Source organism: Loxodonta africana, chromosome 2, assembly GCF_030014295.1.
Source record: "Loxodonta africana isolate mLoxAfr1 chromosome 2, mLoxAfr1.hap2, whole genome shotgun sequence".
Classification (NCBI taxonomy): Eukaryota; Metazoa; Chordata; class Mammalia; order Proboscidea; family Elephantidae; genus Loxodonta; species Loxodonta africana.
Window position 1 is genome coordinate 174844475 of NC_087343.1, and position 18109 is coordinate 174862583.

Consider the following 18109-nt stretch of genomic DNA (forward strand, 5'->3'; position numbering starts at 1 on the left):
CCACTCAGAGACTCCAGAGAGACACTCAATTAATACCTGAATACTGAACAAATAAATGTTGTGATGTCATTAACCACCACCAATAATTAGGATGAAGATTCAATGAAGTCCCTTATGAATCTCAAAAAATAACAATAATAATCGATACCACTTCATTCAAAAATCTTTTTTTCACTTTGCCTTCACAAAATGCCTGGTATTCTCATTAAGCATTCCCAAAATACACTTGCCAATTCTTCTGATGAGGAAACTAACCAGGTCCCTAAACCAATGCAGTTAATTGTACAGAACAAAATTGTGAGAAGATCAACTTTCAAAATACCAGTTTTGGGGAGAAAAAGACTAAAATAAATACATTATACTTCAACTACCTTTGGTTTTGTGGGCTTACTTATTTATTCTTGGTCATTTTTTTTTTTTTTAAATAAACTTTCTCCAGCTCTCTTCCCAGGATGTAGATGGTATGCCAGTTGGGCCCCGTTAAAGACTGGATCCCATCCTGACAGTCTGGGAGCTGGAAAAGTGCTGGTGAGTTCCTGAGGTCTAGGGTATTCCAGAAAGAGAGGATCAGCCACCAGGAATGCCAGCTTCTGTGGTTTGGGACTACACAATGAGTGCTTTCTCCAGGCTTGTTTTTCTAAATTCAGTCAAGAAGCAGCATCAGTCCCTGCTCGGGTCTGGCTTAGAGTCCTGTGTTGCTGTTTATTTGTTTGAAATTTAAAATACAAAACAAAAAGGAAAGCTGCATATATTTATGGGAGGGGCTGAATGCTTACTATCAAAGTTGCCAGTTTATAGAGCTATATAATTGGTTGCTTCTAATTAACAATAATACATGAGCAGAACCTTGGCCTATGGAATTAATTAGGAAATAAAAATCTAAGAGCTAAAAGGCTGATAGATGGAGTAGGCAGGGAATGAATTCACCTTTCACCAAAATGACTTTCTGTGTCTTTCAAAGCTCTAAAAAGAGAGGAAACCAAAGCTCTCAAGTACTAATCAGAGGCTCTTGCTAACATGGTGTGTGTGTGTGGTATAGTTCATGTTTGCACACTGTATACATTGATACTCTCACATATATTCTATAAGTCATCGTTTAAAATGCCCCTTCAGGAAGTGAGGGTCGTTACCTAAGGAAACTCTACAAAAAACTGAAGTCAAATCTCCTTTAATATCATACAATACAACTGCATTTGCTGGAAGTCTTTTGAGAGTGCATTACACATGTCTCGCTGTTTTAAACAGAATCTATTCAATATAATTGTCATCTCTTTCCCGATGACTCAGGGCACCGTCATTATGAACAGTCATTAATGTGCTGCACAGTAATGTAGTTCTGTCTGCTTTTTAGTTTTTCCGTTCTTGCCCTAGACATTAGGCTGTCAGCTGTCACTGAGGCTGTCACTGAGGCTGTTTCTAACAATCCGCCTCCACTCCCAACCTCCCTCTAGTTTGCTCCTTCTAATTTTCCTGTGACCTGGAAAACAGACAACATAGCTTCTTTAGAATTACTGTCCTGGTTAACCCCAGAGACTTTTGTTTTGTTTTTCCTTGCTTCTGGTTTCACACAGAGTTTTAGAGAGTTGAGATTGTAAAAATGAGGTTTTATTATACCCATATTAGATGGTTTAGAGATCATTCTGGAGTTCGATGGATTTTAGTTAAAATCTCAGGTCCAATAAACCAGCTGTGTTACTTTTGGGAAGTCGCTTACCCTCTCTGGCCTTCGGTTTCATTATCTGGGGGTGGGAAGAAGGATAGCTATCTGACAGCACTAATTGACGTAACAAGGATTACTTAACATAATGCCTGTAATGCTTATCAACCACTCAAAAAGTGTTAGTTTTATCACTACTTAATCCTCACCATTACCAGTAGATTTATATTAACGTATTTCTGTACATACTTCACTGCGTAAGAAATGTATCTAAACTTAAACTATCTCCCCATGCATGCATTCACAAAAACTAAACTACACTCTATCAGATACTGACGCTTTGAAGCACCATTGAATACAATGGCTACTAAAGGAGCATATGTTTGAATAAATGAAGGAAGAAAGTGGAAGTAGCATCACTCAACAAATTTTCATCCATGCCTCTGACATACAAGGCTCGGTGCTAGGCACTGTGAACGAGTGAGCTGAATTTGGCATGAATTCCCCACCCTCAAGGGAGAGGATATGTCGTTAAGTCACAATAATTAAAGATAGAAAGTTATAAGGAATAATATGGTACAGGTAAGGCAATACAGGAATTCAGACACAAGAGAAAATATACCTGAAGCCGTCAGGGAAGGTTTCATAGATAAAGCCGGTATTTGAACTAGATCTGGGGCAGAAAGATATGGGCACAAAAAAGAAGGAAAAGCATTCTGGGAGGAGGAGTGAGCAAGATAAAACTGTGAGTGCCACTGCAGGCACAAGGAGCAGCTAAGAATTCAGTGCGCCTAGAACATAAGATCAACCCATTAAACCCGTTGCCATCGAGTCGATTTCAACTCACAGAGACCCTATAGGACAGAGTAGAACTGCCCCACAGGTTTCCAAGGCTGTCATCTTCACGGACGCTGACTGCATCTTTCTCGTTGGTGGATCCCAATTGCTGACCTTTCGGTTAGCAGCCGAGCACTTAACCACTGTGCCACCAGGGACGATAATGAACAGTGAAGGATAATGTTGAAAAGAAAGATAGGAGCTTTATGATGGCATGCTTGAATCCCAAACAGAGGCACATTGTGGCTGTAGGAAAGAAGCCAGTGAAGGTTTCGTAAGGAGGAAGGTTTCTCTTTCCGGTCATCAGGGAACTGTTTCGGCAGTTAGCACTGAGCACATGTCTGACACGAGTACAATACTACACAGATAGATGTTTTCTGCATAAAGTCACATGACTGCAGCCAGATGTGAATTGTCTTTGAGTCACATTAAAACTAGAAACACTTCACACTTCTATGGCCCCATTATCAAGGAACATGCAAGTACCTCCTGAATGTACTGTAAACAACTGGCTGAAAAAATGTCCCCTTAACATCATTTTTAACTATTTCATAATTATCAATATAGAGAGAGGACAGGCTTCAGGCTCCTTAGTCTATGAAAATAGAGACTAAAGCATTTTCAGAACAAAGTCAGCATGGCTGTAACTGTGTTAAAAAGGCCATAGGAATAGCTATATATGTATATGTATATATATATATATATTTTTTTTAAACAGGCTGGCTCCTCTAGAAGCTATTTTCCATAAAATAACGTGGCTTTGAAAGCTGTTCTTCAAAAATCATGTTCAAAGTTTAATACAACTGATTCTGATGGCTCTTTTTATCCTTTACAAGTAAAGTTTATAATTTTGCATTAAGCACCTTCCATATCATAGGTGGGCAGTAAGCACAGGTTAAATATAGACTTTGGAACTTCTATATTTGGAAAAATATAGGCAACTATGAACTATTTTAAAGCCACCTATTGAACCAACTTTTCACAAAACTTACACAGGTGAGCCTAAATAGATGCAAAATAAGTAGATACAGAATTATTTATATCATTCATATTATAAAATTATTTTTGAGATACTGTCTTTTCCCATCTTTCTTAATTTTCATTTTCATGTTACTGGGATTGTATCTCATATACAGAGCTCTGGCGGCATACTGGTTAAGAGCTCATATTCTAACCAAAAGGTCGGAGGTTCAAATTCACCCGCCGCTCCTTGGAAGCCCTATATGGCAGTTCTACACAGTCCTACAAGGTCACTATGAGTCAGAATTGACTTGACGGCACACAACACACACACACATCTCGCACACAGCGTGATATAGAGAACAGAATTAGGGTGCTGGTGTCGTCATGTGTAAAATTTAGCAAGGTTTGGTAAATGTGAAGAAGTATGTTAAAAGCCTGTGGAAAGGTGAGGAGAAAACCAGGTACGGCATAAAGCTGAATTGAGGGGGAGGCCTGGTGTCAGGAAAACTGGGCTGTAATTCCAACACTAAGTAGCGAATGTGTTCCCTGGGCAAGCTACTTTACCTCTCTGGAGCCTCTTTTCCCTCACTTAAAAAATAAGACTTGCGCTTGGTGACTGGAAAAGTTCCTCAATCCCCTGAAAATTCTGTGACTCTACATGTGGTTCAGTAAAAAATCAAGACCTGGCAAGAAGGCCTGGGGAACTTCCAGTGAGATACATGCCTGCGTTTGAGCCATTCATTCTTTAAAATCACAGAGGAGCAATGCTATTTATTTACAACCATTCCTCTGAGCTACGTGTCCAAATGAGAATGGAAAGTAGAGACAGATCTAAAAAAAACAAGAAATCAAGAACTGTATTTAAAATCTTGTTTTCCACTTTTGGAATTCAGCCCCCAAAACTGCCATATACCCAACTATATTGGCCCACAGGTCTCCCCTCAGCAGTTTCTTTGACCTCTCCCTGATTCTTGGAGTGTGGATGAAGAAAGCATATAACTGAGGATAAGAAGATCCTGTGTAGCCCTTATATGAGGCTAACCAGCCCCATACAGGGGCAATATACAGTGACACATACCCTTCAGCTTCTCCCGTCTGAGCTAAGTGGTCCAGGCAATCCTTAAGTATAGCTGCCTTACAAAATCAAATGACATCTAGTGCCAAGTGTGCACTGGCTGAAACCAAACGCAAAATATTAAACAAACACTGTTCAAAGCCTTGCAACATAAAAGAATAACAGCTACACATTCCTGGTCTAATCTGAATAATTACTCTGCAAATAGTTCAGATGATTCTCTCACATTTATCTCAACCCAATTACATCATGATTCAATCTTATAATTTTGCTTCATTAATATGAAATCCAAATGTGCCTCAGCCACCACCAAAATATTTTCCTGTAAGGAGGTCCCTGAACAAAAGGACTCATTGCCACAAAAGTTTGGGCATTGGGGCACCTTCGGTATTCACAGTGCTTGTAGCAACTTAAAAGCTCTGCAAAGGCCTTAAACAAGGACCAGCTGAATTTGTTTGACTCAACATTTTCCAAACTTAGCTGGAAAAACCTCCCTCCTTAATCTCTCATGGGGTACCTATTAATATCTCAAAGAACTAGTATTCCATTGAACTAACTGGATGATGAATTAGGGCAACATTGTGGTAGAAGTCTTAGATTTATATAAGATAACTGAATCTGAGACACAGGAGTAAAAATATTGACTGAAGACGTATCAATAGTGAGATCCAATTTTGTACCTAATTAAATTGGTGTGAAGAAGTTCACAGAATCCTTTTGCAAATAAACATGGTATTGTGTATCCCTAGTGGGTTCTAGAGGAAAAAAGAACAATAGTAGAAGAAAAGAAGCTATTTCCCACCCATCACCACTCTCTCCTTACTTAGGGGGTTTCTCAGAGGGATAAACTCTAGATAGAAGAATTCTTAAAATCGTAGCACCGACTAAACAGAGAGAACTTAGTCTAAGCCGCTCATTCTCAGATGGGGAAACTAAGGCCCAATGGGCAGCACTGACTAGAATCTAGATCCTATCATTGGGCAACGGAAGGACTGCAGTTAATATCCAGGTCTCCCGACTGACTCTGTACCCACCACTGCTCCATGCAGCCTACACCCTTGGTTAGAATACTGTCCTCAGTTCCCTCTACCCTTTGCTCCCCGCCAATCCCACTGTAATGCTTCTTTACAGGCAGCTTAAATACCTTTAGCAGTATGAATTATCACAGATATGTCAATGAATAAATAAAATGAATGTGGAAACCTAAAATACCTTGCACGGAGATTAGTACATGGTACATTAGTACATTTTAACCTATGTGATCAGTCTACTCTGACTACAGCACTCTCTCTGCCTTATAGAATCTTGCCTAGAATTGTAAACCACAAATTTAATACTAGATTATATAAGCATATTATATAACTTTGTAATTTGCTTCATAGGAGCAAGCTGTCTTTCCAAATAAAACATCAAATCCCACAAGACGGAATTTGTCTTAATAGCCCCATAGTACCCACAACAGTGCTATATGCCCAGCAGGCAAGCCAACCAGTATTCATTGTTCAGAAATTAAAGGACTTCAGAGGAGATATTAAAATAAATATTAGTTCCACAGACCCGGAGCATGAACACCTTCCTGCTCTAAATCACGTGTTGGTGAGAAAATAAGAACAATCAAGTGGATATCTGGTCAAGAAAAAACTTATCCCACATTAAAAATTAACACACAACCTTGTTGGCTTTCCTGAATTTATATATAAAACACTACAAGGATTTTTAAAAGTTCTGCTAGAGTAAGGTAGAGTAAGGAACACAAGAATATCAGTAAAATAATTTCTAAAAAGAGGCAAAGGAGAAAGGTGAAGAAACAATGAAGGAAGAATAACAAAGACAGCAAACCAAATTCCCAAGTAAGCCATGCGGTTCACTCTGAACTTGGGAGCTCTCCGAAGGCAGCCCTGAGTTAGGACAATGGAGTGCCACCTTTCTTTCTCCTAACCCTCAGGGGGCAATCAGTGAGCTAAACTGAACTACTCATTTGCAAAAGATTGGGATGGTAGGGGAAGAACACAGATGAAGGTAAATTAAGCTGGCCCTGTTTTCCCTGGCTCTTTCTTAAATTCTTTAGCTAAAAAAAGACTCCAAATAATAGCATCAGCTGCTAATCTAAAATGTTATCTGTTCGTCCTAGCCCAACAGCCTGCTTCCTGGGTGCTATGGGCCATAGAGTGAGGAAATGGAGAAGCGATGAAAGTCTACTGAGAACTAGAAAGTACTGGATCTTAGGGGTGGCATAACCTCAAGAGATTGTGTGATCCTGGGGCAATGACTTTGGCTAGATAGGGGTCCTCCTCTGGAGATGAGGCCCAAACAAATTAACTGTCTTGCCCAAGGTCACTTAGGTAGATGAAGGGAGAGGTTGTCTTCTGTCCCTAACACAAGATATGTATCCTTTACTTCAGAAGGATAAAGTCTTCCTAGAAGCCAGTGGCTCCAACCACAAACGTGTACAGCTAGAAAATGAAGGAATCACTCTCAACTCTCTGATTCTCCGCATGCCAATTCTACCTTACTTTGGAAGATGATAGTAACTGTCAAGATATCTCCACCACAAGGAATCAATGACAATGGTGGGCAGAACACTCTGGTCGGATGAAGTAAAACCCTGGGGTAAAAATCTTGGCATGGGCTAAATCATGGAACTTTAAGAAAGTAAGCCCTGGAGTTGGAGTCCCTGGGTTCAAATCTCATCTCTACCACCTGATAATTGAGTAACTTATTAAAACCTCCCCAAGCCTCAATTTCCATCAGTAAACGGAAGCAGTGTTGTATATACTTGTGAGGCATGCATGAGAGCCAGGCCAAACACTGCACATAGTGCCTGGCAGAAACTAAAGTGTCCAGTGAATGTTAGCTGATACTAGTCATATTTTGCATTTTCCACAGCTTTTTCAAGTTGTCCTCTCTTAAATATTTACAGTGTCGAGTTCTGGTTCTACCTAATACAAGCCTTGAGAAATGGTTCCAAACTTGGATGATATTTTTTGCCCTATGTGGTTTTATTTGATTAAAAACCAAAACCATCGTTACTACTACCATTGCTGTTTTTTACTGCTTCTACTAGAATTCTAAATGGCTTCCTATACGTGTCTTTTTCTCTCTCTTTCCTCTTTCAGTCCTTCTCTCTCCCTCAAGAGTCCATTTGCTCTCTCATTAACTTGGGCTTTTATTTCTTTTGTAAAAACAGTACAAACCAAACAAAAAACTCGTTGTTATTGAGTAGATCTGATTCATAGCGACCCTATAGGACAGAGTAGAATTGCCCCATAGGGTTTCCAAGGAGCAGCTGGTGGATTCAAACTGCTGACTTTTTGGTTAGCAGCCAAGCTCTTAACCACTGTGCCAAGCGGAATTCAAATCTCATCTCTATCACTATCTAGCACTATGGTCTTGAGGAAGGTTCTTAACCTCTCTGATACTCAGTTTCCTCATCTGTAAAATGGGAATAATAAGAATATCCAACACAGGGCTGTTAGGAGGACTAAATAATACCCATAAAGTGTCTACGTATGACAAACCATAAGTAAATGTAATTATTTCCCAATTTCCCACCACTCCACAAAGGATTTTTTGATTAAGGGCAGTACCAAATCCTCTCCCTGAACTAAAAGAAAGGCAAATTCTGTCTGTTAAAAAGCTTGTGTGAACGTTTAATATGTAAATAATTAAGAATATTAACAAAATGGGTGACCCATGCAAAGCTCATTTTTCTGAAATGTGAGGACTATCATTATGAAAACTGCCCAAGTTCAAGCTCTCCATTGCAGATATCCAATGGCTAATGCTACCATGGTATGATCCCCTTGTTCATGGGGTCGTCACAAGTTGAGGGCTGGCCTGACAGCAGCTAACAACAACAACCTGTTCCCTAGGAGCCCCTGGGTGACGCAAACAGTTAAACATGCACTCAGCTGCCAACCACAAGGTTGGAGGTTCAAGTCTACCCAGAGGTGCCTCAGAAGAAAGGCCTGGCCATCTACTTCTGAAAAATAAGCCATTGAAAACTCTACGGAGTACAGTTCTACTCTGACACACATGGAGTCGCCATGAGTCAGAATCACCTCAACAGCAACTTTTTTTTTCTTTATTAACCTGATCCCAAAAAAAGATGAGAAAGGGAAACTGGGAGGAAAGGGGGACCTTGACCAGCAACAAGGCAAAAGGGGAAAATGAATGATTTCCTAATGTGTCAAGTGCTTATTCCATACCAATTCAGTCTACTCAGGCTAAGACAGGTACAGAGATTTAAAGGAAGCTTCAGACTAAGCCACCTGATTCTCAGAGGGTCAAAGGGACCTACTTCCAAGTTACAGTCTGAGCCCCACTCTTCAAGGCCTCACTTTGACTGCAGTGAAATGAAGCAAGAAGTCAATATTATGTTCTTATTCTTCCCTTCCCCCAACTTCCATGAAAAGCAACAGGAAGAAGGAGAGAAAGTGATGAAGATACAGCCCAGAGGACCTGGTTGAGGCTGTCCTTGTGAGGATTGCTATTACACATGTAGCCAAGTGAACAGGGAATAAGACATGAAGGTGGCAGCAAAACATGAAGGTGATGCTTCTAATTCACAACCCAATGGTTCCAATAAAGAATGGAATGCAGTTGGCAGAGGGAGCTCAGTTCACCTCTCATGCCTGGGATGTTCCAACTTGGACAATAATTGGGTGGGTGGCCAGAGAAACCCATCTCTGATTCAGCTTTACAAGAGCTTTGATTCTCTAGCCAAGAGCATATCACTTGTTGGCTGCTTGGGAAAAACAAAGCCAGAGGCAGCACATGCTGGCAAGGGGCTTGTCTGAGTGGGTTATTGGCAGTGAGAAGTGCACAAGGAAGGCTTACAAAAAAGGACAAGCTCTGCTTTGGAAAGATAAACATACCCAACCATCACAGGCTTAACTCTTTGCTCAACTCTTTGGCCCCGCTAAAGAGAAAACACAAATAAAACATCTACACGGGCTATACAGTGGATTCATGGGAGAATAATTAGAAATGGAAGTAGAAAACCTGCGTTCTAGCTCAAGTTCTGCTACTGACTTCTCTGTGCAGCCACAAACATATCACTTAAATTCTATGCGCTCTGCCCAGCTGCGGGCTGGTTATGGAGCTATGCATCTCTAAGCCTTAGTATCCTCATCAAGAAAAGATAAGTGCTAAAGGGGACATTGGTAGTTCAATGTGAGAGACCCAGGTTCAATTCCCAGCCAATGCATTTCACGCACAGCTACCACCCATCTGTCAGTGAAGGCTTGTGTGTTGCTATGATGCTGAATAGGTTTCAATGGAGCTTCCAGACTAAGGTGGGCTAGGAAAAAAGGCCTGATGATCTGCTCCCAAAAATCAACCAATGAAAACCGTATGGATCCCAATGGTCCAACCCGCAACCAATCATGGAATGGTACACGATCAGGCAGCATTTTATTCTATTGTGCACGGAGTCGCCATAAGTCGGGACCCTCTCCACCAAAGCTAACAACCACAGGAGTGTTTACCTCATAGGGTTGAGAGAAAAGCCATGTGATGTGTGTCAAGAGCTCGGCACAATGCCTGCACTATAGTAAGTGCTCGATAAAGTTTAGTGATTAATATGACTCTTTGTAAAACAAGCAGGATCAATGTGCTCTAGGGTGCCTTGCAGCCCTATCACTGCATTTTATTCTAAACTTTGGTGAGGTAAAAGGAAAGAAGCTGCAGGCATGCTGGCTGAGAAATCTAGGTTCACGATTTAAAAAGTATAGGCAAGTTTGCCATGGCATCTATATAATACTGATGTTTATGTTCTGTAGCCTTGAGCTAATGTTGGTGATTGCCAGACGAGTCAACTGCAAGTTAAAATAATGATCACAGTGTTTGGAAGGCACTGCACAAATACAGTCATTTTCATATGGTTGCAGTCACATGCTGGGATGCCTGAGAGCTGTAAAACCCTAGGGTCAGAAAAAGCCCTGGGTTCTTCTAGGCACCTCACTCACTCTCTGATGAAGGGTCCTTGAGTATGTTGAGATCCCCCTACACCTAGATTATTACTGTCATTTGAATGGCATTCCTTGAAGATCAGCCTACAGTAGACTCCATCTACACACCATCCACAGATAAGACTAACCTGCTGAAGTTTAAATGGAGCTTATCCTGTATATCATGGGATTTTGCATCTCCTTTTCAGTTCCCGGTATTCAATAGAACCCTCACACCATGGCAAACCCAAGAGGGTAAATTACAAAACTGAAGCTCTCCCACTGCGTATGGGGCAGAGGGTGGAAGTTGGTCCAGTAGAAAGTGTTGCCTCCCGGTAAACCCCACCCATCTTTCTTAGTGCCCCAAAGTTCTGTAGACTGGGGCTGGCCCACCCAGAGTGCCACTGCTAAATTCCACACACTCTATTAGAAATTCAAGTGTAGACAGTACCCTCGACTAGACCAAGCTATTAGATATTAATGTTCAGACAACACCTACCTCACTCCAGACCAGCATGGTACCGAATATGACCTGTAACCCATCAAAGAAATTGTCCCCTATGATGATCACAGTCGCGCCTCCCGTCGTCCATCCTTCACTCGGGCTGATGGCTTTGATACAGGGAGTAGCTGCTTTTCAACACACATGAAAAAGAGAAGGAGTCTGCTGTTAGAACCAAACTTTAATGATGGGAGACTTGAGAAAAAGAAAAAAAAAAAAATCTTTTATCTTTTTTACTAACGGAAAGTCCCTCAAGATCTCAGCATTTTCTAGCTGCAGGAGGACCTGAAACCTAAGGGCGTAATTTCATTTTTAAGAGCATTCTTTTCATGGTTCCTATTAAGAATACATATATTTCCCCCAAATCTTTATCACACCTGAAATCTTATGAGATAAAACCCAGGAGTTAATTTAAATTTATGCAACGCTAAAGATTCTTTTTTTAGAAAGGCAAATTTTGGAATATGCCATAAACTTTCTATATTTGCTTCATAAATATATTTCCTGAAAAGAAAACTCATACCTGTTTAGATAAACAGGTCTGTTCAATGGGAAGCTAAGAAAGAGAGGAGGCAGAGGCAGGAAATTATTCTTGCGCCATGCCTTCTCTCTGTAACACTCACAGAGCAACCTTTCACATGAGAAACCATTACAATTTTGTCAAATAAACGTCATGGATCCCATTTTACAGATGCAGAGAATGTAGGTCACTCAGGGTGAATTGTGTAACCAAAGAGCTGAGTCAGGACTGACCACAGAGCCTCCACATGCCCTTTGCTTTGTTGTCTTTCCCAAGCTTTAAACCCTAGAACTGACTTTTTCAAAATGTCACGTATCTTCTTTTTCCATTATAAATGGTCCTTGGAGATGGGAAATATTTGTAAATACTGTGACTGGAGGGGGTTTACACAGTTAAGCACGGCGTACTTTCAACAGAATTGCTAGAGTATAAATGTAATTCTGGGATCACATCTTTGAAATTTTTCAGAGGGCACTTCGAGGTACCACCAAGGATTTTTAAACTCCACACTGCCACGCTGAGGGATGTGTTGTGCAAGGAGAGAAAAATGGGGCCCTCCTCTTTAATAAAAAGTTTAAGTATCCAAGACTGACTTTCCAAGCATCAAAGCCAATGAGAGGATTGGCAAAAGATCATTGTACTTCGTCAAATTTGGCAACAGATCATAATTTAACTTTTGCAAGAAGAAAAGAAAATGTTAAGCCCAGCCTGGTGGGACCATTGCTCACGTGCCACTACACAAACAAGTAGAATGGGCTGGATTTTGATTCAAATTAATCTTATAAAATTACACAGAGAAGTTTGGAAATATCCAAACTAAACATTTCATGTTGGCAGACCCCAGAGCAATGTATTTACAACTAAAACTGGGCAGCTCAGATGACTTTTCTCTCCTCCACGTTTTCCTGAAAACAAAATAGTTAATCAAGAAGATGTAAATTACTCATGATTTGAAAATTCTTGCCCAATTTTTAACACACTTAAAGGTTGCTATCAATATTCGAAAGACATGGGACTTTTTCTTAAACAAAATTTTCCCTTAAAAGTAAAAATGTTTAAAGGCATGATTGAGTAGTCTCAAATCAATGGTAGATTATGATATATAATTTCAAGCAACCTGCATGAGAAATAAACAACATTTAATAGCTATGTATGACTTTTAAAATATAAGCAGTTTGCAAGTATTTTAGTTAACGTTCGAAAATCTTAATTCTTAAATTTCTAACTCGGTACACTTAGCTGCTAGAGCAGCATAGAAATGGTGTAGCTCTATCTCTGGACGCTTCTGAGAACAATGGGATATTGATTTATCTGAACTAGTTTTGAGAAGGTCCTGCCTGATGGCAAAGTATGGAATCCAATGGTGTCATTAAATTCCATGACCTGGTGGTCTTGGTGTTTATTATGCATGTTAGCATTGAGATGCCTTCTAACTATTTATATTTTAATTTTTAATCACACAAGCACACTTCTTTAGATAAATATAGTCTTTTTTTTTTAGGCTTTCTCACGATTGGTCAAAAGAAGGCAGAAAGGTGTGTTTATGTGGCTTTGAAAGACTTGCCTATAGCAAAGATGTAATAACATGGTAAAGACCTGTTAGTTTTAGACTTCTCACTCTGCTCTGTTTGTTATTTGTAGAACACAGAAGGCATGAAAGTATGTGTGTGCATGCATGTGTGTATATTTTCAAACACTTCTTAAGGAAAGTGGTAATATTTTCAAATTATGTGAGTGACTGTTCAGAAACAAAGCTTTACATCGACTACTTAGAGGAAAGAGAGAGCATCAAGCTTCCAGACAACCTGGTGAGAAGACAATATATAGCACCATCTTCTTAATCTTTTAGAGGAAAAAATACTGAAGGGAGTACTCCAGTAAAAGAATGACACACTCCTCAACCATCCCTATCTCCAGATTCTTCTATTCTTGCTTAGAGACTATATGCCACTCTTAGAACAGGTAAGCCAAGTAGCCCTTTCAAAGCTTCGACCTGAAAGTGTTCTAAAAGTCACCTACACACCTATTATACCAGTCTTGAGAGGAAGTTCTGTGATACTTCCCACTGAAGTTGGAAAAATATGTAAGGGAAATGTGGGCTGTCTCATTAAGAGAGAGGAATGGGGAGGAGGTGTTATGGACATTTAGTACCTGCAGGTCAAGAATGCTAAGTATCCAGCAATCCATGGCCTAGTCCCCACAAATGAAGAACTCCAAAGTGCCAATCATGCAAGTTGGAAAACACTGTGACTAGCTAAAAGGAGCCCTTGTGGTGCAACTGTAAAGCACTCAGCCGCTAACCAAAACAGTGGCGGTTCAAACCGACCCAGAGGCTCCATAGGAGAAAGACCTGGGGATCTGCTTCCACAAAGATTACAGCCTAGGAAACCCTATGGAGTAGTTCTACCCTGTCACATGGGGGTAGTTATGAGTCAAAAATTGACTTGATAGAACACAACAACAAAAACAACAGCTAAAGGGATCAGGCCTAAGAGCTGCCATCAAGACTCACAGGTCCATGTGGGCCGAGGCAAGAAATACAAATCAATACAGCAGCTCAGGATCTCAGAACAAGCATGAAAGGAACGGCCACTAATGCTCAGGATAGGGGAAGCAATGGAAGATAATGGAGATGTTGGTGAATCCCAAAGTACATGCCCTGCCTGTAGGCAGTGTATGCTACTCAGCTTTAGCCTGGGTCATCCCACACAAATGCTGGCCCAGTGTAGTACGATCGACTGATAGGGCAAAAGAAGCCAGTAACTGAGATTTCTAGGTGAGATTTCCTAATCTTTAAGTGGCAACCAAAACCAAAAACCAAACCTGCTGCCATCAAGTTGGTTCCAACTCATAGCGACTTTATAGGACAGAGTAGAACTGCCCCATAGGGTTTCCAAGGAACGGCTGGTGGTTTTGAGCTCTTAACCACTGCACCACCAGGTTTCAAACGTTGGCAACTAACCCAACATTAAGAAGAAAAAAAAAAATCTGTAGGCCAAACAAAATGTTAATAGGCTGAATTCATAAGCCATCATTTTACAACTTGACCCTAGAGTTCCAAACTTGGCAGGCTAAAAGCAGAAAAGGAAATTGTTGCAAAAATGCCTCAAATTGCAGGTTCCAAAATGTTCACTGCAGTAATGGTAAGAAAACCTTCAAAAAAAGGCTAGGTGTCCCCCAATAGTGTAGTGGTTAAATAAACTATAGTATATCCATGCTATAGAAATACCAGGAGTGTTGTCAGAATGGATGAGAAAAAATGTTGACATTGAAAGATGTCAGGAATATACTAGTGAGTGAAAAAAGCAATTTGCAACCTAATGAATAGTGTGATCCTATTTATTTAAGGAATGATATGTGTAAGCCTATATGTATGTGTGGGGGCGGAGTCGTGGATGTAGAGTTTTGTGTGAACAGGTATCACACACACAGGACTGGAATGATGTACACCATCTGTCCTCAGGAGTCCTTAGGAAAAGGGACTATGATTAGGGTGGGGCTGAGGGAGAAGGGGGACTATTTTTACTCTATAGACATCTGTATGATTTGAATTTTTTCAATAAGCATGTACATTACCTTGATAATATAATAATAAAAAGGTAATATGTTACAATAATAAGAAATTAAATAACAGCAGTGTGTTTAATTGTGTAAGAGATAACAGATGCACTTTTTAGAGCAAACTGATACTAATTTTCGTAAGTAATAAAAAAAAAATCTGTGTTGACTAACAGACCCTGAGCCCCTCCTTTCCTCTTCTTTTTGGGTACATTTTCTCTGAGAACGCTCAGAGCACATCTCCAGCAGGTAGAGACTTGTTTTTCTTTCACTCAGGATACACAGAGAGATACAATAGGAAGATAGGAAAAGATTGCTTTCAATAGTCACCACACCTGGCTTCAGTGAAAAGATTTACAGAGAGTTCAATCCAGCCCAAGGACGTAATAATCAATACAATTCTATCTCCAAGAAAATATTATGGAATGGGGGAGCTGGTGTTGGCATTTATATTCAATATCACTTTTACCAGCGAATTCTTGATTTAATTCATAAAAAGGCTCTTTCTCCTTCATCAATGAATTGTCACACTCCAGTGACCCACAAGGACAGGCAGCCAGTTCCTGGTTTGAAGCCTCATTAAAAATAAAAGTATTTGGAGTTGATTTTTTGTTTTATTTTATTTTTTGTCTGTTTTTATTCCTACCCCCCACCCCAGCAACCAAAGTAGAGGAGATTTTCCTTCCTTCAAACTATGACAATAACATGATTACCCCACCACAGTTTAGCATAATGGCTCTGAAATGCTCGTGGCACGTTGCAGAGTTAAAGTGGAAATTATTAGGTAGCTCTTCTTTGTTCTAATAATGATCACTCCACAAATAAAAGCTCTTCTCCCAAAGGTACTGCAAGGCACAAAATGCTAATTCTGAAGATTATGTGTGTGCTTTTATTAAATATTACTATGCCCTGGCTGTTTGAGGGCTCCTCTGCTCTGATTGTTTTATGAGTACCATGTTAATGTCATTCCCATCTTGCTAGCAGCAGGCACACATTTTAGCGTTTGTATGAGAGTTGATCAAAGGCCACGTGCTGGGGGAATTGCTGAGAAAACACGGACAAGCGACAAAAATCTAACAGATTAATTGGTTTAAATTTCATTTCAGGCCGTTGAACTTTGGCTCAGGACTCTAACTCTACATTGTGAGTCAGGGCCTAATTACCAGATTTCCAATTTGCTTCTGAACAATGGTCGTGGTGAGAAGGAAAAAGAGAGGGAAGGATAAAAAAAAAGAAAGAAAGCAATCGTTCAGCCTCCTGTACATATTTAACAACTAATGTTCTGTGTGCCGACAATTGCACCAGGGGACACGTGCTATCACCTGCCCTCCCTCCAGAGCATTTATATTTCCTTCAAATAGCCACGGAAGACAGAAGAAATCACAAATGCCCTCAGCAGTTTAAAATTTCCTGATTTATGGAATCAATGTTATATGATTCAAGTGCCCACACACTCACACTGGAAGCGTCGGGCTCTTTATTAGCAAGGTGAATTTATAAGCTGGAACCGCGCCTCAGCCTCCAATAGAAATGATCTATTTCACTGATAGAAAGCAAGGGCCAGGAGAGCCATGTTTACCTCCGGGTTTATGGCTGGCCTTGGGAATAAGGGTTAATTGAGCTCAGAGGTGCCTGCTCATTGTGGTGAATTAGTGGTGTGTGCAGCTATCAGCAGGGTCCCGGGGCTGCTCTTACTTTGTGCTAGGATCAATACCTCGCTTGTTTGGGGTAGCCGTACAGATGACCTGAGTCGGTTCAGCATTTATCATCCCTTATTCCAAAAATGAGGCTTTTGCACCAGTTAATGCCCCATTACGGAAGCCTAATTAGACATGTATTGTTTGTTTGTTTTCCCACTCCTCTACTTAAATAAATGTTGTTAGTTACCATTCAGTCAATTGTGACTCATGGCAACCACATGTGTTACAGAGTAGAACAGCTCCACAGGGTTTTCTTGGCTGTAATCTTAATGGGAGCACATCACCAGGCCTTTTCTTTCGCATTTCCACTGGGGAGTGGGGGTTAAAACCACCAACCTTTAGGTTAGCAGTTGAGCGCAAACCTTTTGTGCCACTGCGCCACCTAGGGACCTGTTTAAATAAATAACTAAAACAGTTAAGAGCTACGGCTGCTAACCAAAAGGTTGGCAGTTTAAATCTACCAGCGGCTTCTTGGAAACCCTGTAGGGGCAATTCTACTCTGTCCTATAGGGTCTCTGTGAGTTGGAATCAACATTAGCTGGCTGCTATCATTATTATCATCAATTCCATATTAATCAGAACTTGTTTACTAGAATACCCTATACTCTAATTATTCCAGATTATATAATTTATTGTTAAACTTTCCTAGGAACTTCGAATTCAGCTATTAGCTATCCAGCTAAATTCACTGAGTAGGTGGGTTTGGCGTCAGTCCCTCCAAAGTAGAATGTTTTTTCAAAGGATCTCATTCGCCTGGAATGAATATTCACGGCAAATTTTTCACAAATGAGGAATTGACTTTACTGTTACTGTTCCAAACTTTTGAGACTTGGCAGAAGATGTTGTGAAGCCCATGAGTTCAGCTCATTTCTACAGCGTACTTGTGACCTCATAAAATCTCAGGCCCTTCTCCCTTTTATCTACTTGATTTTGGTGAGGTTGTGCTTGGGAGCAGCCCTGTTCCAGAGACTAATGGGGACACCAAGTTCCTCTGACTTGGACTCAGTCCACCAATATCCGCTCTTCCTGTGAAATTGGAACAATTGTTTTTGTTGTTTATTGGAGTGAAACAGTGACTTTCCCAACTGCTCACAGCTCAGTAGCTCCCAAACCTGCTTTCTTTGATCCTGGCGATTAGCAGCTACTGGACAGGAAGGAGGACAGAAGGGCTGCCCCTAGCCGGAAGACTGGCCTTCTTCATTTTCACCACGTACGAGGGGAAATCTATTCCTGGTTCACCCATCCTCCAACTGTATGTCTTCTATACCAGCAGCAGTGATAACGGCTGACCTCAGAGCTAACCCGAGTTCACGCAAGTGTCACTTTTAGAGTGCTGACATTACCAC

The 18109-nt window shown here is 40.6% G+C and overlaps 1 protein-coding gene across 8 annotated transcripts in view; it reads right to left on the reverse strand.

The window, feature by feature from the left end:
* EBF1 (EBF transcription factor 1) overlaps nt 1-18109 on the reverse strand; it is a 443435-nt gene that overhangs the window by 109279 nt on the left and 316047 nt on the right. For 4 of the 8 annotated variants that reach the window (XM_064278925.1, XM_064278923.1, XM_064278928.1 and 1 more), the window contains exon 9: nt 10983-11116. In XM_064278925.1, the coding sequence (XP_064134995.1) occupies nt 10983-11116 (134 nt within the window). The remainder of the gene's footprint in view (nt 1-10982; nt 11117-18109) is intronic. The other 4 variants (XM_010592220.3, XM_064278924.1, XM_064278934.1 and 1 more) reach the window with 1 other exon arrangement.